Here is a 22,167-nt window from a genome sequence, read left to right on the forward strand (position 1 = left end):
AGGCATCGCGATGGGGTAGAAGGGGCCTGGGCCCGGCGAAAGCCCTCTGATCCGTGTTAGTGTCCAGCTTGGCTATTTCCTGTGTGGCCTTCGGCAAGCACCCTCACCTTGCCAAACTTGAGGTTCTTTCCTCCTCTTTGACACTGGGGCAATGGACTCCCCACTACTCTCTCATAAAGCTGTTGTAAAAATGTCTCCAATTGTATATATATAGTATGTATACTGCATATGTACACACACATACACACACACACAAACAGGCACACAATACTGCCACAACTTTTTCCCATAGAAAATCGTACGTTAAACCCTCTTTCTGTGACTTTCTTTCCGTGGGAAATTCTTTTGCCATTTTCTGACTTCCATTATCTACATAACACCTGGTGCCTATTCATGTGTCCTAACATTTTCTCATTCCCTGGGCACGTGAGAATGGAGTAAGCTGTTTTGTGGGGATTTGGGGCAGTGAAAGAAAGGAGAGCAGTGACTCCTTTGCTTAACCCTCAGAATACCTGAAGAAAAGGTCATGACCTTTTGTTGTCTGGTTACCAGTAAAGTAACAAAAGTAAGCGAAAGGACAATGAAAAACAACCTTATTAGAAATTTTAGTAAGCACTTGAGCATCACAAAATTAATTTCTATCACGTAAAGTTTGGCACACAAGCATATCATTAAAGACAAAAGTACTGTTATAAACCCTTTTAGCAAAACAGGATCGTCCAGATTCTTTTAGAAAAATACTGTGTGATGAAGAACTTTCAGTCAAATGGCTACCTGGATGAGAGCGCCATATTTTATCTTCATCCTTAGAGACATATCGTTCCCTCAGCAGTTCCTTAGCTTGAGAAAATTCGTCCCGGATGTTCCCGTCTGAGGACTCACGCTCCGATCTCACCTCCACGATCAGCGATCAGCGTCCTCATCATCAGAGATGGGAGTCCTGCCATCCCCTTGCCTTCACCTTCTGACTGATCTCAGAATGGCGAAACATAGTCCCCTGTCAGTTTTCTTCTCTTTTCTATTATCAGTAGAACATGAAAAATTCTGAATTCCCAACTGTGGTCAATGAAAGCTAAAAGCAGACTACAGAAATGGTGTCTCCGGCCTTCCTTTGTGTTTTCTTGAAAGATGACAACACTCTTTGGACAATGCAGTGAGAAAACCAAAGGATGACAATTCATTTCACATCCTACATTATCCTTCCAGGAGATCCATCATTCTTCATTTTCTTGCTTGTTTTGTGTTAGCATCGTTGGGAATAATTGATGAAATAACTCCCACAGTGATGAAACAGCAAAGTGTTTCGAGCCAGAGGGAAGATGAAATTACTAAAACCCTATAATTGTAACTTAGGTTTATAAAAGAGTTCAGCAGACCCATATGGTAATTGCAAGACAGTGAGTTTTATTCTATATATAAAAAACAAATACATTTTCTCTTTGTTCTTATGGAAGACCTCTAAGAAAGAAGTCATGAAATATTAACCCTTACAAATAGTTAGAACTATTTAAGAAAGAAATTAAAAAAATAAAATTGGATCCACTGGATGCTGATGTCTGGAAGGTTAAGGAGAGCCAGGGTGAAGAAAGTCGTGGACATTTGAGCACATGTACAGGTCCAGGGGAAGAAGCCAGCAAAAGACAGCTTGAAATTCAGAGAGAGTACAGACAAAGGTTCTGCGGAACACTGGGTGGGGGGTGGGGCTGGCCTTAAAAGCGAGGGGCTTTCTCCTCTCAATCAGGAGAAGCCCCGAGACACTTGAGGCGCGAAGGAGGGGAGAGGATGAGATCTGTGGCTGATGACCTCTGTCTTCTCAGCACAGTGCAGTGTCAGGGGACGTGGGCCGTGGGGCAGGTGGGACTACAGAAGGGACGCAGGGGAGCAGAGCCACTGGGGACGGGGGGGTCAGCTGGTGCCCGGAGCCAGAGGAAGACTCAGTAGGCAGAGAGTTGAGTGGCCTTGAACAGGGCCTCCCTGGTTAGGACTGAAGGGTTTACAGCCCCAAAGGAATAATCCGAGATTTTCTTCTCCACCTCTATCTTTCCTTCTCCTCCTATTTAAGAGTCTTTAGAACTGTGAGAAGCAATACCTCTATCTGAATGTACCCCATTTCCCCACTAGAAGCAGAAAAAGAAAAAAAAAGTAAAAATCAGGTAAATGTGTAAAACCGCACAGAGGCACACATCACACACACATTCAGCCTGGATCATTTTATTTAAACTTCTGAGGAACAGACGACTGTGTGTGTGTGTGTGTGTGTGTGTGTGTGTGTGTGCGCGCGCGCGCGCGCAGAAAAATGTAAAATCATAGATGATGATATACTGTAATACTCAGAAATAGCCTTTAGACATCTGGCTTGAAGTTACAGAATACTCTGTTGTTATATCTTGCCCTTTTTTAATCACTTCAAGTAAAATGTTCATTAAATGTTGTGGTTATATATTTTTTAAATAATTGTCAGAGAAGTAGAAACATTTCTCCTGCCTTTGAAACACGCTGATCCTTGGTTTGTCCCCTTTCAAAGGTGACTAGTTGTGCCTGGGTACCTGACAGCTGCCAGCTGTTTACTGGGAGCAAATGTGGTGTCATCACGGCCTACGCAAACAGGCTCACCAGCAGCACGGTAGGCCTGGGGCTCACGTCGCGGCTAGTTTGGGATTTTCCTGTTCGTGAGGGGAAAAAAATGCTTATGAAGTATAATTCGTTGGTAGAAGATTAACTGGAAATGTTTGCACTCTAATCTTTTGTTCTTTAGTCTTTTCTTCACACAAGCTCTTAAAATATAAAAGGTCATGTATCTGACTCTTCAGGTTTATTAGGATCACGAAAATTTCTGAAAATGATTATAAAGATCTTATTTTTGGTGTCACAGACAGATGGCATTTTGAGTCATGATCTCTTTTGTGATGATACTTCTTCATGACATTGTGATGCTCGTTTGCGTGTATTCTTGGTGTCGACCTGAACGTCTAGGAGTATACCACAGGATTCTGTAAAATTTGGAAGCCTAGAACCTCTAATATTTAACCTACCTACAGCCTCTGGACTGCAGCAAAATCCAAATAGCCCATCTTGATTTCTACCACTTTCTGAAAGAAATTTATTTTAGCCATTTGCTGAATTTCCGGGATTTGAAAATTAAATTATAAAGCAGTCAAGTGAAGAAAAGACATATTATGCAATACTTATTTTTAATTTACTGTTGTTCTTTCTTGAATCAACTCTCTGTGGTGCTGTTGAGGGTAAATAGCAAGTGTAGGGTAATAACTCAGTAATTATTTTATTCTAGAACTTTCTTGTTTCTTGTGCTTTCCGCCCCACCCCCACCCCATTGCAGTTTTCTTTCTTACATTATTAAATATGTTTTACTGGGTAAACTGGTCTTGCTAGCATGGGGTGATGCTAGGTTCCTCTTACTTCTCTGTCCAAGTTTATTCCCTTTTAAACTCTTATTAAGGTTCTTTGCCATGATTCTTGGGGTATAAATATGACCATAATAGTGTTTCTGTCTTTTAGCCTAAGGGACCATTAAAATGCTTGAAGCAGGTATAATTTGATCTAACCAGCATTGTAGGAAGCCCACTGTGCACCTGCCAGGAGCAACACTGGGGCGTAGGAGCCTGAGGCAGGTGTGCCAAGCCCAGAGGCCGCTGTCGTGGTGCAGGTGGGCCATGGGGGTGGCTCTTCACAAGAGATGGGCATGTGCAGGTTCTCACAGGAGAGTGAGGTATGTGCCCCGAGAACAGTTCGTACCCAGGCTGGAAGGACACCAGAGAGGGGCCGGATGTCAGAAAACCTGACAAGTTACACTTGAGCTGGATCGGAAAGGATCAGTTTCCTAAGTAGAGAAAAGAGGAAAGAGTGTTTCAGGCACAGGAAACCAGCAACGTGGCAAGAAAAGAATGGTATCTTGGGGGATGGAAAATACTTGTATGTGTAGTTTAGGGTCTGAAAGTCTGAGAGGAGAGGTCAGAGCCGGGGAGAAGGGGCCTGGGGTAGTAAGTTCTTTTATACCAGAACAGAAAGAATGATGAGGAAGCAAGCAGAGAAGCACCTGAGCTCTGGGAACGTCTCCTGTTGGCTCCCAAAGGCCTACAGTGGATGTTAATTTATATCATCTCTAATATTGACTGCTGACAGCACGTGTGTCTTCAAAGCTCACCCTTCGGTTTCCTTCTCCTCCAAACATATTCGGAGCCCCGCCGCTACAGCAGCTGCGTGCTTGCACACTCAGATGACTTTGCACCGTGACTCCTGTTTAGAAACTAGCTTCCTCTTCTCTTTTTACTTTTCCTTTTGTTTTTGCCAACCCTTTGAACAGCCTGTGCTTGGTTCTTCCTTCCATTCTTACTATCCTTTAAAGTCTTTTTTTTTTTTAATGTTTTTAATGTTTATTCTTGAGCGAGAAAGAGAGAGCACACACGCACGTATGAGCAGAGGAGGGGCAGAGACAGAGGGAGACACAGAATCCGAAGCAGGCTCCAGGCTCTGAGCTGCCGCCACAGAGCCCGACGCGGGGCTCGAACTCACAAACTGGGAGATCGTGACCTGAGTTGAAGTTGGACGCTTAACCGACTGAGCCACCCAGGCGCCCTACTATCCTTTAAAATCTTAATTGTATACTAACACAGCGTGTAGTGCAGATTAAAAGAAGATGAAATTGTCAGTACAGGAGTAATTGTGCACAGCATAGCTTTGAATGTAGCAGATGGGAGGCCTCGCTGTCACAGTGTGAATACAGAAAGACATGCTTCTTTTGCTTTTGAAGTCACTAGAAGCTTGGGAAATCTTATGTTGCTTACGCTTCCACAGTTATATATTTACCTGTAAGTAGATTTTTCAGCTTTATTTCTAAGGGTTTTCTTTTTCTCCCAAGGATACTAGTATTAAGTAATCAAGTCATGAGATTAACAGTTACTATTTAAGCCATGTCCAAAAATGCATGTTAGCTATGTGGTGTTAGCACTGTTTGCTTTGAGGGGAGGTAACATGGGTTTTTGTCGATGTTGTTGCTGCTTTTCCTCAGGGACCCCCTCACCATTTTGGCACCCCCGAAAGCTGCATCGTGACCAGGTGCCTGTGTGGTTAGCAGGAGACGCCTTGTGTCTCCAGTTTCTGTTCTCCCAACCCACTGACTGCCGGGGTTCTACAAGTATTTATGTTCTCATGGGAGGTAGCTTTAACACCGACAAAAGACAGGCTCCCCGAGGGCTGTGCAGGGTGTGACCAAAATAGCTGTTAGGAGATATTTTCAAGAGGGTCTTATGAAATACATTCCTTACCTAGTGAAGCATATCTAACCGTACCACATAAGCCTTGTAAGTTTCTGTTGATTCTCCCAAGATAGTCTTCTAAAATGTATTCCACGTAAGGGTGCATGAGTTGACTTGTTAGAAGGAATTATCTATAAGCTGTTTATAGATTAGAGAAGAATGTCTGCTAAAAGTGATAACTGATTTTAAAATAATTGCTCTTGAGTCCGTTTTTTCACTAATTAACTAGTATGGCCACATGATCATCATGTATGTGAACACCTGTATTTCTGTTCTCTAAATCAGTGGTGGCAGGAGAATAAATATGAGGTTTATCCGAGATAGTATTATGCCATTCAAGAGAAATTTTTAAATGAAGTAGGCCATGATTCCTGTTCTGCTCATGGAAATTATTTTCTGACCTGTCAGGGAATCATCTAGTAACACTAACTCTTATAGCCATTTTAAAGTGTAAAATCTGTAAAATTATCAACAGCCACTATAGGGGTCCTATGCTGTGTTTACCCCATAAATATTATTCATGATCATGGGGTAAACACACACACACACACACACACACACACACACACACACACGCATGTGTGTGCAATGAAAGCATCCAAGAGCTAACACACTATCATAAAACTCCCAAGCCAGAGACGTAAATAAGCAAGGGGGAGCTCTGGCCTTGAGGGCATTGTCAATGCTGGAGTATTGACCCTGTCGTTGGACGCTTTTGTGAGAGGAATCAATAACAATACCCAGGGACTGAGCAAGCTGGGGAGTCCACAGAGGCCCTTCTCCAAAGGCTGGTCCCTGAAGGGCTGCCCCCTAAGAGTGAGGATGAGTCCCATGGGACCACCTTTCATGCGGCATTACAGCCTGGGTCACAATTCCCTGGGGTGTCCAGATCTCAAGACCTGACTTTGGCTAAGGTGTCTGTAGACTGGTAGGATGGTCCAGGTCGTTCATTCTCTTCCACAGGTAGAGGAGCTCCTCCAAATGATTTTTTTTTTCTTTTTTTTTTTCTTTTTTTTTTTTTGTTTGTTTTTTTACATTTTGAGAGACAGAGTGAGACAAAGTGAGAGTGGGGGAGGGTCAGAGAGAGGGAGACACAGAATCTGAAGCAGGCTCTGTGCCATCAGCACAGAGCCCGATGCGGGGCTCAAACTCACGGACCGCGAGATCATGACCTGAGCCAAAGTCAGACGCTCAACCGACTGAGCCACCCAGGCGCCCCCCAAATGATTTTTTAAAATGTAGTCACAGATACATAAAACCAGGAACACAAATTTACAAGTAAGAACATAAATACGTGAAAAAGTTAAAGTTGGTTATAATAAGAGAAATGCAATTCAAAGCAACCTTGATTGTTATAAAGGTTGGGAAATGTTCAGAGACCTGGAATGAGCAGTGAGTCACAGACTCGTGCTGCAGAGCCCAGGCAGAACAAGGAGGGGCCTGGGCCTTTCCGGACAGGGCATCCCTCGGACCCAACTAGCCTGAAGCATGGTCTGGAAGGGCTCTGGGTACATCCCTTTGGCCCTGCAGACTCCTGGCCCTGTGGGAAGGGCCCCAGTTAGAGAGAGACGGGGGAGCTCAGACCCAGGACTTTGGCCCTTGTGGAAATCACATCTCGTCTCTGTGACTGTCTGTGATTGTGTTCGGTTGAAGGTCACGTATCCCAGCTGAGCAGAAGCCCCTGCCACACAGCTGAAGTGGGTCATTCCAAGAAAGAATGTGGGCCTAGTATTACCTGGGCACTTGATTCATTAAGAGTAAAATATGTATTTTATGTGCATAAAACACTGAAGTACATAGCACTTACAATAGATGAGCAACAGCTAATATATCAACACAGATATGTTTCAAAAACAATGGTGAACAAAAAGGCAAGATGCAAAAGATACCTAAAGAATAATAACACATACTTAAAGTTTATCAACACGAAAAACCAAACACCATGTTGTTTATGGTTATGGTAGCATATGGTAGAACATATGGGAAATGTGGGGAACATAAATACAAAATTCAGGATGCTGGTAACTTCTGATGAGAGAGGAAATAAGACAGAACAGTATGCAAACTATGCAATGTTTCATTTTTTTCCCTGTTTAAAAAATAAACTGATCGGATAAAATATTAAGATTAGTTTACCTGAGTGGCCAGTTAAATAGCTTTCTCTTATACTTATCTTTCTACTTTTCTATATCCTTTGAAGTAAAATACTGAAATAATTTATGACGATAAACAGCTTAGTCTAATGAAAGCAAGAGTCAAACCTAGCAGAGACATCTGGCATCTGTGAGCCAACAAGGACCTTGGAACATCAGTTTGCAGTCTTTGAAGTAGAAGACCAATCTGTAACTATGGACAAGTAATGGTATGGGAGCATATCACCGCTGGTGACCCCGTGAATTGGTACAATGCCTTTGGAAAGTACACTGTCAAAAACTAAAAATGCTCAAGTAAATTAAGACATTCTAACTGTATAAAATATTATAACACCATTAAAAGTCATTTCGAAGACAATCAAAAATGCAAAATGCTTACAGGAGAATTTAAACTACAAACTTTAAAATTATTTGTACGGCAATAATCGTACCTACTGGGGTGCCTGGGTGGCGCAGTCGGTTAAGCGTCCAACTTCAGCCAGGTCACGATCTCGCGGTCCGTGAGTTCGAGCCCCGCGTCGGGCTCTGGGCTGATGGCTCAGAGCATGGAGCCTGTTTCCGATTCTGTGTCTCCCTCTCTCTCTGCCCCTCCCCCGTTCATGCTCTGTCTCTCTGTCCCAAAAATAAATAAACGTTGAAAAAAAAAATTTTTTTTTTTAAATAAAAAAAAAAAAATAATCGTACCTACAAAAATACATGAGTATTTGGACAAAGACCAGACAAGAAAACAAAAAATGAAAAGCATATTCATGAAATTATGGGCAATTAAAACTTTGATAATGTTTAATTAGTTTTACTCTTTAGGACAAAGTTGAACTGAAATGGATTGAAAAATGATATGCTTGAGGGGCGCCGGGGTGGCTCAGTCGGTTAAGCATCTGGCTCTTGATTTGAGCTCAGGTCATGATCTCACAGTTCAAGGAATCGAGCCCTGTGTCAGGCTCTGCACTGGCAGCATGGAGCCTACTTGGAATTCTCTGTCTCTCTGTCTCTCTCTCTCTACCCCTTCCCTGTGCATTTTCTCTCTCTCTCTCTCTACCCCTTCCCTGTGCATTTTCTCTCTCTCTCTCAAAATAAATAAACATTAAAAAAAAGAAAAATGATATGCTTGAATGTTTGAGTCACTTCAGTTTTTTATTTTTGAGATACAGTACTAGGAAAACTTTTGTCATGGTTTTTATCTTATACTTTACTGAATTTCTTAAATTTCAGCCTTCAGAGATAGAAATGGAGTCCCAGATACATCTCTATGGGCACACAGAAGAGATAACCAGCTTATTCGTTTGCAAACCCTACAGTATAATGATAAGTGTGAGCAGAGATGGCACCTGCATCATATGGGATTTAAACAGGTACAGAAGGAGGGCTGTAACTCCAACGCAGCTGTTTTTAATGTTTCAGTTCTTACTGTGTGAAACAGATGCACTATAATAATGTCTTTACCAGAATGCCTGGGTGGCTCAGTCGGTTAAGCCTCCAACTTTGGCTCAGGTCATGATCTCACAGTTTGTGAGCTTGAGCCCTGCATCGGGCTCTGTGCTGACAGCTGGGAGCCTGGAGCCTGCTTCGGATTCTGTCTCCCTCTCTCTCTGCCCCTCCCCCACTTGCTCTCTGTCTCTGTCTCTCAAAAATAAATAAACTTAAAAAAAATTTAATAATATCTTTACATTATAATAATTTTTTTAATATATGAAATTTATTGTCAAATTGGTTTCCATACAACACCCAGTGCTCATCCCAAAAGGTGCCCTCCTCAATGCCCATCACCCACCCTCCCGTCCCTCCCACCCCCCATCAACCCTCAGTTTGTTCTCAGTTTTTAAGGGTCTCTTATGCTTTGGCTGTCTCCCACTCTAACCTCTTTTACATTATAATAATTTTAAACATGAAATACAACCTTTACTTTATAATCTAATTGAAATCAAACAATCAGTTAAGAACAAAGTTAGGAATGCCTTCTGAGTACAAGGTCCTTATACTGAGGAAAGGAATTATACAAGTAAGAGAATATAATTATATTTAATGATCATATGCAAATTTATATCTTTGTCTTTCAGGTTGTGCTATGTACAAAGCCTGGCAGGACACAAAAGCCCTGTCACAGCCGTCTCTGCCAGTGAAACCACAGGTGACATTGCCACTGTATGTGACTCAGGTGAGTGAGCCCCAAAACCAGAGCCCAGAGGTCGTTGTGCTAACAGCATTCAGCTAGTTCCTTCCATCGTAGGTGAAACTGTTGGATTACATCTCTCAGGTCCCTGCCAGATCCAAATACTTTGGTAATAGCATATTTGTGTATTAAAATACAGTGAGGTCCAAGAGTGAGCTCATCAGTTTAGGCACCAATTTATGCAAAAGTTAGTATTATCATAGTTTAACTCTCTTTCTGATATATGTAAGATTGCATTTGAGCACATGTGTTAAGCAAATTATTATTACGTAAATTAATCTGAATTTTCTTCGCTTTTGTTTTCCTATCGTTTTTTTGGCTTCTGCTTTTTAACTACTAATAACTTCACTGCCTTCCTCCTAAGTGCAAAGCATCAGCCAGTGATCAGTTTTGAATATATTTCTTCCAGTTCCTGAGAACAATATTATAGAATAACAAACGGAGGCATAATTTGCCTTAAAATTTGCATGACAAAGTTAGATCTCCTAATCAGAGGTCTTATTTTTAGTTTTGTTTTTTTTCAAGTATACATGTTGTAAAACTTGAGGAAAGAACAGTTGGAAAATTCATAAATTTTCTGTTTGCAGATCTTAACATTGAAAGGATCCTTTGACAAACTGTCTTTTTCTGCCCACTCAGTGTAGAGGATCTTTGACATATCTGTAGTGGGTGATCCTCTATCCATTGCTTGCATGTTTTATATTGTTTGTTTCTTTCTCTTTTCTTTTATTTATTTGGAGAGAAAGGGAGTGTGTGAGAGGAGGAGGGGCAGAGAGAGAGGGAGAGAATCCCAAGCAGGCTCTGCACTGTCAGTGTGGAGCCCAATGTAGGGCTCGATCCCAGGAACCGTGAGATCATAACCTGAGCCAAAATCAAGAGTCAGACACTTAACCGACTGAGCCACCCAGGCGCCCATTTGTTTTTTTCCCCGAAACCAAATGTATGCTGTCTTTGCAGACACCAAACAGCTCTCTGATCCTGTGCCGTCACCTGGGTGCCCCAACAATGCAATTTAGTTCTGACACAAAGTACTTGAAGTTCTTTAGCAAATTTGGGAATTCCCAAGAACCCCCCACCAGGTTCAATAAATATCTAATACAACTTACAGAACTTAGTAAAACACTATACCTAACTACTGTAGTTTATTATAAAGGATAGAAATGAACAGCCAGATGAAGGATATAGGGTGAGATCCAGAGGGTCTGTCCTTGTGGAGTCAGAGTGCACCCCCCCTGCTGGCATAGGAATGTGCTCCCCAACACGGGGAACTCTCCTAACCCTGCTGTTGAGGGGTTTCTCCGAGGTTTTGTCATGGAGGCACAGTTGATCAAATCATTGGCCATCATAGGTAATTGAGCCCAACCTTCAGCCTCTCTCCCCACCCTGGAGGTGGAGAAGTACCGTAAATTCTCACCTCCCCCCACCTTGGTTTTTCTGGCGACCAGCCCCCATCCGGAAGCTGTGTAGGGCCTGCCCCCTAGGAGTCAGCTCATTAGCATACAAAAGATGGTAAACTACAAGGGTTTCAGGAGCTCTGTGCCAGGAACCTGGAACGATGACCAGATACTTATTTTTTTATTATGCTACAGATATCTCTTGGAGTTTTATTGTTGACTTTACAAAACATTCGTTAATTCTTGTATTCAAGAAAAGTAATATCTTCAGTCATGCTTTAAAGGTATCAGATGAAAGCATTTGCCAGTGTTAGCATCCAGTTATAAAATAATGTCATGGAAACATTGTTATTTCCTAATCATCATAACTGAGGGGAAAGATTTTAAACAGTTGACGTTGATAATCCAAGTGTGGGCAGATGATTGATGACTTCGATAATTGTTCTTCCTTGATTTGTACATTAGCAGCTTTTAGTATGTCATATCAAGAAGGAATCTGGGGGAATAATATAATGATTATTTATATAGAGTTCTCTACTTTCTTGTTTTGGCAACATTTGGAAGTTAGGACCGACCTTAGGGAGCTGAATTTTGTAAAGTTAATTACTTTCCGGCTGCCAGTAGTGATTTATATCTGTGATATTATATCAGCTAGTCATATGGGAACAAGAAACAAAATTACTTTTGCTGCAATTACTAACTCGCTGGAAGGCTATTCAGGTGTCCCTAGGTAGCACACAGCATAACAGAGTAATGGCTAGAACTTTTTTTTCCCCCCACTTTGAACAAAAAGGCCTTCTCTACTTTTTTTAAGTCTCTTGGTACATATATAAGAGAAGTCATAATAAGAATTTGGTATAAAGAGAACATGATGAAAATAATGATTTTTAAAAGACAGGCCAAATTTATGTTTAGTAACCCAAACTGGACTTCTATTCTTAATTCCAAGAAGGGAAAAAAGTCATCAGATGTAGCCTACCAAAGATCTTCACCCTTTAGTGAGTACCATCCAAGTAACTTTAAAAATCAAAATTTTAATAAATATATGTGTGTGTGTGTATAGATGTTACATGTGTGTGTATGTACGTTTCTGTGTGTACATGTTACACATACATATATAAAATTTCTGTATCGGGGCTGAAGTTCCACATGCAAGCTCTTTACCCTTGATCATAATTCCCCAGTCCTTATTATGGGATGTGGTTTTTATAGTGATGAGAAGTGAAATTTATTAAACTATGTAAATGTTGTAACAGATGGCTTCTGCATTTTTTAAAATCATTCTGCCACTGGATCAACATATGTGCCTTTTAACTGGGGTTCATAGCCTGGTCATGTGGTACCAATGGCGTTAGAGAGTCAATATTATGAAATTCAGGGTATTCAGTGACTCTCCAATTTATTTTAATCTTGGGGAAGATGTATAGGAGGAATATTTTTTTTTTTCAGGAATGCCCAACTTTCTCTTAGTTGATGTGCTGAGTTCAATTCTATGTGAGAGCATCTGGTAGTGAGTAAAGGCCTCAGCTTGGCTGTGTACTGTCTTCGGCAGATGAGTAGTTACTTGGTTTTGTGGTAGCCCCACGTGCTGGGTAATCCTCTAGGGTAATTCTTTGCCTATTAAGTTCTGTACCATATTTCATAGAGTCCAGGACCACATTTAGATTTTTTGTTCTGAGGGACTAAGCTGTGCAGAGGCTATGGATTACATGGAACAATCAACGCCTACATCAGTACCTTCAATAAATCTTCTAACCTGACTAGTAGAAGTCTGGTTGTTTTATTTTTCAAATCTTTTATCAAACACTAAATTCAAAACAAAGAGTGAAATAAATGTCTACTCAAGGAAAAAATGAGTTTATCGTCTACAATTGTATTTCTTTCGTATACTGAATCTGTAATCTCCCCTAATCAATGGGAAGTCTTAAGTAAAACCCGGCCATTTGTTCATCGTTTTTCTCTACATATGTGATAAGTATATTTAACATGATAACTGCTATTTAAGCCATTTAAAAATATGTAATTTGGTGGCATTATCACATCCACAGTGTAGAGCAGCTGTCACCACTGTCTACGTCAAAAACCTTTTCGTCACCCCAAACAGAAACTCTGTAACCATAAGTGTTCCTCCTTGCCCCACAGCTTCTGGTGACCACCCTCCTTTCTATCGCTAGGAATTTGTCCATTCTAGATACTTCATGTAAGTGGAATCATACTACACCATTTGTCCTTCTTCGTCTTGTTCATGTCCTTTATTTCACTTAGCCTGATGTTGAGGCTCATCCATGTTGTAACATGTGTCAGAACCTCATCACTTTCATGGCCAAGCAATGTTGCTGTGTGATCACCTACCACATTCGGTGTGTCCGTTCATCTGTGCGCGGGAGTTGGGCTGTGTCCACTGCTCGGCGGTCGGGAACAGTGCCGTGGCACGGAAGGCGTTGGGTTTGTGGTATTTGAAGGGCTTCAGCGTATCTTTACATAAAGAAGTATTTGCACAGTTTGTTTCTTTGCTATAAAATATGAAGTCTATGAAATCTTGTCATTGCCTTAATAAAGGAGAAAGTTAAATTCTGTACTTTTTTTGCTAGTTCTAATGGAGAGATAAAATCAAGTGTAGTAACCCTATGGCATCCAAACTTTATCAAGCCTCTTAACCTCTGTCTTGATCAGCTTGAGAATATTTCTCCCAAGAAGGCTGGGCTCATCATCCCGAGGCCCCAAACCTGCAGCCCCATTTTTATAGAGGATGGGGAGCACTGATCCCCTCTCGAAAACTACAGAAAGTTTTGTTACTCATGGTCTTTGAACAGGGAGAATTAGTTTAATAAGTCATTGATTTACAAGATTCATTGTGAGAATTAGATTTCTTTTTTTTTCTTTAAGAAGTAGTTTTTGACTCAGCTAAGTTTTATTGTAACTTTTTTTTCTCTTCAAATTCACATAAGTCACTTCTTATAGATGGTTCCACAGAATATTTTCATTTGTTTTTGGAGATTGTTTAACTCTCTAGGTACTTTCAAATTCAGACTTGGCAGTTCGTATACTAAAATATTACAATTACACACAGATACATGATTAACTTACCTGTTGCTCTCTATTATACATTAATATTTTTATTTTCCCACCGGTCATTGTCACTAGGTAAATAAATACACAGAGGTCTGTATGACTTATAATGTAGTAATTTTATTTATACAGACTTCAGTCATGACTTCCCTGTAAATTTTATCACTGAAACAAACAAGCCTGGTGCACAATGGGGGTGGGGGGGTGGGAGGGGTAGGGGTAGTCAGCCCTCTGGGACCCAGGGCGCGGGGTCCTGGACACACCCACACTCTGGTGACCTGCCGAACGATTTTGGTGTTCTAGCTGGTGGAGGCAGTGACCTCAGACTCTGGACAGTGAATGGGGACCTCGTTGGACATGTCCACTGCAGAGAGATCATTTGTTCTGTTGCTTTCTCTAACCAGCCAGAGGGAGTATCTATCAATGTGATTGCCGGGGGATTAGAAAACGGAATTGTAAGGTAAGAGGAGTTTTCGTTCTCTTTGTTTGCTCTTGTTCATAAGGACACATCAGTTTCAAAAATTAGGTTTTTGGTTTTTTTAAATTTTTAATGTTTATTTTTAAGAGAGAGACAGAGACAGAGAGAGAGTGTGTGTGAGCAGGGGAGGGGCAGAGAGAAGGGGAGACACAGAATCCGAAGCAGGCTCCAGGCTCTGAGCTGTCAGCACAGAGCTCAATGCGGGGCTCGAACCCACAAACTGTGAGATCATATCTAGGCATGTTAATATTTAATATTTAGAGATTTAAAGTCACCTTCAGATATAGGTTCTTTGCCTATTCCTATTTTATTTATTTATATATTTTCTTACTGTTTGTTTATTTTTGAGAGACAGAGCATGAGTGGGGGAGGGGCAGAGAGAGAGGGAGACACAGAATCCAAAGCAGGCTCCAGGCTCTGAGCTGTCAGCAGAGCCGAATGCCGGGCTCGAACTCACAAACCGTGAGATTATGACCTGAGCCAAAACCAAGAGTCGGACACTCAACCGACTGAGCCACCCAGGTGCCCCATATTCCTGTTTTATTTTTAAATAACAAACTTAGCTGTAATGTAGTTTTGAAATTGTGTATTGTCTGTGAAAATTTACCAAGTTTTCTTACTCCCACATACACCCCCTGCAAACTTCCCAGAAGGAACTACAGTTAATTGTTTATTGTGTTTCCTTCCAGATGATTTTTAACAAATAAACAAATATTTAGGACCCTTTAGTGAAGGAAATTTTAGTTTGCATAATTAGATGATGACTTCTTCCCTCTCTAGGTTATGGAGTACATGGGACCTAAAGCCTGTGCGAGAAATCACATTTCCTAAATCAAATAAGCCGATTGTAAGGTAACCGCCCCCCCCCCCCCACCATTCTTCATGATATACTTTGTGACTGTATTTTTGTTAGAGAGTTGTTAAAGCACACTGATGTGAAATATGTGATGACAGTCATAAACAGCTGACCATTTATCAAACACCAAGCTGACCAAGACCTTTTGCAAGAGGAGACACAGTCCACATCTTCGTAGGGCTTCAAATCTGAGTTGGGAGCTCCAGTCTAACAGAAGACATGCTGGGAGAGTGCCCAGGGAAGCTTTTGAATTGTAGAAATGATATCCTTTCCCTTTCTTATTGAAAATACCATAAGGATGACTGATAGCTGCAGGAGGATACTTGGTAATATTGATAAACAACCAGTTACCCTTTGTGGTACTAACACACTTGACCTTAAAAAATCAACTGGAAATCAGTCATTCAAATTCTACGTTATTACGTTAGTTTATTTTCAGTGCACTACATTTACCTTTTCCTTTTTCAGGGAAATAAAATATCTCCCTAAAATAATCACCACTTGTTTCTATAAAGAGAACATGTGGCACTGTTGTTATCTTTTGTAAACTTTCCTATACTCAAGTATTTGTTGTTTAAGTAATAAAGCATAAACAAGGCGATAAGAGAAAATATGCAAAGAAGGAACAGAATGCACTGCCCTCCTTGATCCTGATTTTCTTCCGTATCACCTCGTCAGGATGAGCTTCACAAAGTTGTCAGCAGGGCAATTAAACTGTATTAGGATTACACTGGAGACCGGTGGGTTGTAAGCAGGCATTTCATTGGGCTCTCTGCTCCGGTAAAGATATCTTAGCTTCTTTACACTGATTCCTGTGTGATCACCAGTCTGCAAATGCAATTTTAAGACATAACATACAGACGGGATTTCTTTCTGACAGCCTCACGTTTTCCTGTGACGGCCACCATCTGTACACCGCGAACAGTGACGGGACCGTGATCGCCTGGTGCCGGAAGGACCAGCAGCGCCTCAAACAGCCCATGTTCTATTCCTTCCTCAGCAGCTACGCAGCTGGATGAATGAGAGAGAACCTCGCTCCTCCAAAGCACTTTAGCTCCAAACTTGATTTGTAGACCTTCCCGGTTTTGGGGAGGTTGAACTTGAAGAAACGGATGACCAAACAAATCATCCAAATAACGATCAGCCCTCTTCACCTGCACAATATTCTGCAGCCTCACAAGGTCCTAAGAGAACAGTTTTGTTCTAATTTAGTGATAATCCAGAGGGCTGTGTCAGTATGTCCCAAGCAACAAGATTCAAGTCTTACACGATAAATTAAAATCGTATCTTTAAAGTTTTTACCCATAAGCATAATCTAAAGAAAGGATTAGGGTCTCTGCTTTTTCTGTTACTCCAAAAGGGCCAGTAGAATGTCAACTGGTTAGCCTAATTGTTTATATAAAATACTCTAAAAATTATATTTAAGAAGTTTTATGCCAAGATAATCCACCCTCCCCCTGAGAAAAGGAAGGAAGGAAGGAAGGAAGGAAGGAAGGAAGGAAGGAAGGAAGAAAGAAAGAAAGAAAGAAAGAAAGAAAGAAAGAAAGAAAGAAAGAAAAAATGAAAATTAATGAAAGGGATAAGAATCGTGAACTTGATAAGTGCTTTCTTTGAGAAGTAAATCACTCGGTCGGTGTCTGGGCACCGAACACTCTGTGGAACACGTGAATACTAAAACAAACCACTAATGAATCTCAATGTTAAGCAGTTTTTTTCCAGTTGCCTTCTTAGCTCAAAGTAGAACCAGAATTTTTTGATGGCCACAAACAAGAACACAAGTATCTTTGATTTCAGACACATTCTGTTTCTTCGTAAAACTCCTTAAAATCCAGAACACTAGATACTGGTGAGTCACTAAGATTTAAACACAGTGATAATTATCTTAATATCTGCCATTTACCGAGCACTGAATACCTAACAATTTGCAATAGAAAGCCTCCACTATGCAAAAAGATGGCACAGATATCAATAATATATTCTAGGTAAGACATTTAATGTCCAGGGAGTGTTTTCCTCCACAAAACAATTTCAAAAGAAAAGGAGACTGCTTACTTTGTTTCCAACAGGACAGAGAGTAATTCTTACAGGAAACGGTTTCCACTGTTTCTACTAACCAACGCTACCTGAGAATTCTAGAAGCAGTAGAAAAATCTAGGTATACACCTCAGAAAACTGGCACACCATAAACCAGAATTCCTACAAATCTCGGGATGGTCTAGCTCTACCAGATATTCCGGCTCTATTTTTACTTGGGGTGCTGCTTTATTGGCTTTGAAAACACTGTACAATAAGCTCAGTAATATGTCACCACGGGATAAAAATATGTATTCCTGCCTAAGAATAACTTGCGTGTTTGTTATGGAAATCTAATTCATATGGTGTTTACAGAACTACTTTTGTAACTTCCAGACTTTCTAAAACATTCTGCTTAAAAACTGTATGAAATACAATTCAAACGTCTCTGCTGTCGCCATAGATGCAGGAGACAAGCGGCCACGTATGCTTGTTATTCACCGGACACGCTCACAGACTGCATTTAGATCACGGTTTGCACAGACCAGGTCTGCATTCTGAGGCCCAGAAGGTGCAGAGACGAGATTATTCCTATTCACGTTGAAGTGATCTTGCTTTGTTTAAAAAAAAAAAAAAAAAAAAAAAAAAATTGCAGCTATTGTCTGGCTTTCATTTTTTCTACCAAGAACTTTAAATTAGTCCCCTATTAGAATAGGGTTGCTACTCGGTCTTCTTATTTTTTTTTTTTTTTTAAGGCTGAATTTCATCATTTATTTAAAAAGAAAATATGCAAAATAACTGGTCTTGTTAAGAGTGCAATATTATATTTTTATGTAAAAATAAAAATTAATTTGGGGGGATTATTTATTCAGCATGAAACTTAATATGTGTATGTTTGAAACACTTCATAATGTGCATGTTGTAGTAAACATTTCTGTAAAACATCACAAGCTCTGTCATCTTTGTATACACTGCCACTTCAAACTGGGAATAAATTTCATAAAAATAGATGTAAAGACCTATTCTTTATACCATTTAAATATTACAACCAGATCTCAGACTGGTGGCTTTTTTTGTAACCCATCTATGTTCTCTCTTTAGCTCTTCCATACACTGATGTCACTAAGAAATAATAACTTTCGTTTCTTAATTCCTTTCTTTATGAGAAATTTTACTTCAGCCTTTACTACCCTTAAATAGAGTTTAGGCAGACTTTTTAAAGAAAATATATCTGCCCCTCCCACCCCCAACAGCCGATCTATCACGAGAGCCTACTGCATACATCCCTGTATCACTCGGCTAAGTGCTGAAGATACAGCTGTTCCCTGCATTCCTGGAGGTTACAGGCCGGTAGAGAAACGCGCTATCAGTAACATACGATGTCCGTAGTTACAAAATACGGTAAGTGCCGTTAAGGTAGAGTGTAGGGTCCTCTGAGAGAATATAACAGGAAGAATTCAATTTAGATCAAGAGGATCTAGAAAAGCCTCTTGAGAAAGGGAAAGTTTTGTTGCAAACTAATAATGGACGAATCGGAATTTGACAGGTAAAGATGGGGGCAGATGTGTTCCAGACAGCACGTTTACCAGCGCCGGAGGCAGGAACATCAACGAACAAAGGCCCAGTGAAGGAAAGAGCGTCCTCTACGCTCCTCAGCCTCGCCGGTGGGCGTTGCAAAGTGGTGTGTGAATTCAAGGAACGGCAGCCCAAGAACCCAGAATCATTCTTCTAGTCTGCCTTGCCTCTGAAGTGTTTTCAGGGTTCTCGGGAGTAGAGCACCCTTGTTTCTAGATGTCCGTCTTCAGAAGAGCTCAGGAGGAGCACCTGGCAGTGTAAGCCAGCCAGCCTCAGTGTCCCCTCCTTACCTGCAAGTCTCAGATCCCTCTTCCTTTCAACTGTGTTGGCTCAATGCCAGTTATGCACAAGGCCAAGGCCAGGTGATGGGGTCGGGTGGAAGAAGAGGAGGGAGATTCTAGCCCTTCTGAGCTCACACCTGGTGATCTGCTCCTCATGGAGGAATTGTTCCATGTTTTCAAAGAAAGAGCTACAGGGTTTTCCTGTTCTGGGTGCTGAACTCACTTCCTTGCACAGATACACTGAATCTATAGCTACTTACAGAAAAATTCCCTCTGAAAGAAATGCAAAAACTAGCTGAGCAACTCTTACATCTTGGTGGGAGGCAGGGTGGGAAAACAACAACATCAAAACGGGGAGGAGAGGCGAAGACACAATGTCACTATAAACCACACTCTCGGAGAGGCGCCCACAGATAGCAGAGAACTCAAGCCCTAAGCTTCTCCTTGAGAGGCAAAGGGTTTGAACCCCACACCTGGCACCCCTAACTTTCAAGGCCTGCACCTGAGAGATGAGTCCCCAAAACCTCTAGCTCTGGAAGACAATGGGATTTGCATCCACAGGACCACAAGCTTCTAGCAAATTTAAAGGGGTCTCCGGACTCACCATGGCTAAACCTCTAGGGCACAGTGCAGAGGCAGCAACTGAAATGCAACCAGTCTTTCTGTGAAAGAGGCCTGTGGTTTATCTTAAAAGATTCATCCCGAGGGGCAGGCCTTTAGCAACACACATCTCGAGGCCACCGGACTGCAGAAGCCGGCAAGGACCATCTCTACGCTCGCTCGCTCTGCCTCCAGGTTATCTCCCAGAAAGGAGGTTGTGCACATGACTGGGGCCCCAGTTTTTGCAGCCACCACCCATGGGACACCCCCTGATCACCAGGCTCTGGTGGCCAGTAGGGCTTATGTTCGTTGCTCTCACGGGACTGTAACAAATGGAAAATAGTTTTGTTTTTTTTTTTAATGTTTTTATTTTTATTTTTGAGACAGAGACAGAGCATGAGCAGGGGAGGGGCAGAGAGATAGGGAGACACAGAGTCTGAAGCAGGCTCCAGGCTCTGAGCTGTCAGCACAGAGCCCAACGTGGGGCTTGAATCACAAGCTGTGAGATCATGACCTGAGCCAGAGTAGGACGCTTAACCGACTGAGTCACCCAGGCACCCCGAAAAATAGTTCTTAACCAAGGTACAGCACAGAGGCCGTGGTCATAAACCCTAGTCTTTCTCTGAGAGAGGAAAGAAGCACTATGAAGAGTGGGTTGGGGGCGGGGGACTTCTAATTAAACACATCTAGGGGTAGATTGCAATCCTCTCCAGAGATCAGGGAGAGCAGCGGGCATCATCCTCTTGCTCTCCCTCTGCCCTGCCCCCTGGTGCTGGTGTCTCCCAGAAAGCTGCTTATGTACGTATCCGGCATCCTGGTCCTTATGGCTGCTGCCCAGAATACACATCCTTTGATAGACTGGTTCTGGTAGACAGTGAGGCTCATGTTCATAGGTTCAACAGGACAGGAGCAAAGAAACAGTTCTTAACTGCTTAACATCCAGGGCTCAGTGCAGAGGAAGGAGACAGAAATGTCCATCTCTCAGTCTTCACATTAAAGAAGTATATTTGGGAACCTTAAAAGCTGCTGCCTAAAGGTCTGGCCTCCAATGAGCCTGAATCTAGATGCTGTCTGAGATCCTCCCTTGGTACACCGACTGGTCTTGGCCCACCCTCAACTGTTGGAGGCCACTAAGAACAAGTAATTTGCTTAGATAATCACAAAGTTTTGAGAGGCAACCAAGAGCTGGGGAGGGGGGGTGAACAATAAGGTTCAGCTCCTACAGAAGAAGGCCACTCCTTCAAGACTGAGAGAGTTGGCTGTTTTATTTAATGCATAGAAACCAATATAGAAAGTCCAAGAAAATGGGGCACCTGGGTGACTCAGTCAGTTAAGCATCTGACTTCAGCTCAGGTCATGATCTCACGGTTCGTGAGTTCAAGCCCTGCATTGGCTCTGTGCTGACAGCTCAGCCTGGAGCCTGTTTCGGATTCTGTGTCTCCCTCTCTCTCTCTGCCCCTCCCTCACTCATGCGCTCTCTCTCTCTCTCTCTCTCTCTCTCTCTCTCAAAATAAACATTAAAAAATTTTTTTTTCAAGTCCAAGAAAATGAAGAAACATAGGAATGTGTTCCAAATGAAAGAACAAGAGAAAACCTTAGAAAAATACTTCAATGAAACAGAGATGAGTGGTTTACCTGCTAAAGAGTTCAAAAAGAAAAATGGCTATAAAGATGCTCACCACGGTCGAGAGAACAAGGCATGAACAAAGTGAGAATTTTAACAAAGGAAAATGTAAGAAAGCACCAAACAGAAATGACAGAGCTGAAGAATACAATAACTGAACTGAAAAATAGAATAAAAGGGTTTAATAGCTGACTTGATGGAGAGCGAGAAAGGATCAGTGGATGAAAGGATTAGTGAACTCAAAGATAGGGCAGGGAAACTCAACCTGATGAGAGCAGAAAAATAAAAAGTAAAGATAGGTTAAGTGGCACATAGGACAACATCAAGCAGACCAACGTTCACATTATAGGGATCCCAGAAGAAGAGAGAGAGAACAGGGCAGAATACTTGTCTGAAGAAATAATGGCTGAAAACTTCCCTAACCTGGGGAAGGAAACAGACATTGAAACCCAGAAAGCCCAAAGACTTCCAAATAAGATGAATCCAAAGAGATCCACACCAAGACACGCTGTAATTAAAGTGTCAAAAATTAAAGAGTCATAAAGTCAATGTTTACAAAAGTGAGTAAGGAGGAAAGAAACTCAATTGCCTAACACTTGGAGACTGAAAGTATTATGGAGTTCTTGGATTATTCACATTACCCTTACTTTGCTGATTACCCTTCAGCTATCCCAAATTGGG

At 41.6% G+C, this 22,167-nt stretch overlaps 1 protein-coding gene across 9 annotated transcripts in view; it reads left to right on the plus strand.

Moving 5' to 3' along the window:
* LYST (lysosomal trafficking regulator) overlaps positions 1-18,416 on the plus strand; it is a 194,467-nt gene extending 176,051 nt beyond the window's left edge. For 8 of the 9 annotated variants that reach the window (XM_047826303.1, XM_047826309.1, XM_047826311.1 and 5 more), the window contains 6 exons: positions 2,525-2,623; positions 8,639-8,778; positions 9,484-9,581; positions 14,363-14,519; positions 15,318-15,389; positions 16,274-18,416. In XM_047826303.1, the coding sequence (XP_047682259.1) occupies positions 2,525-2,623; positions 8,639-8,778; positions 9,484-9,581; positions 14,363-14,519; positions 15,318-15,389; positions 16,274-16,412 (705 nt within the window). In that variant the 3' untranslated portion in view covers positions 16,413-18,416. The remainder of the gene's footprint in view (positions 1-2,524; positions 2,624-8,638; positions 8,779-9,483; positions 9,582-14,362; positions 14,520-15,317; positions 15,390-16,273) is intronic. The other variant, XM_047826310.1, reaches the window with a different exon arrangement.
* Positions 18,417-22,167: the final 3,751 nt, after the last annotated feature.

This window comes from Prionailurus viverrinus, chromosome D2, assembly GCF_022837055.1.
Source record: "Prionailurus viverrinus isolate Anna chromosome D2, UM_Priviv_1.0, whole genome shotgun sequence".
Taxonomy (NCBI): Eukaryota; Metazoa; Chordata; class Mammalia; order Carnivora; family Felidae; genus Prionailurus; species Prionailurus viverrinus.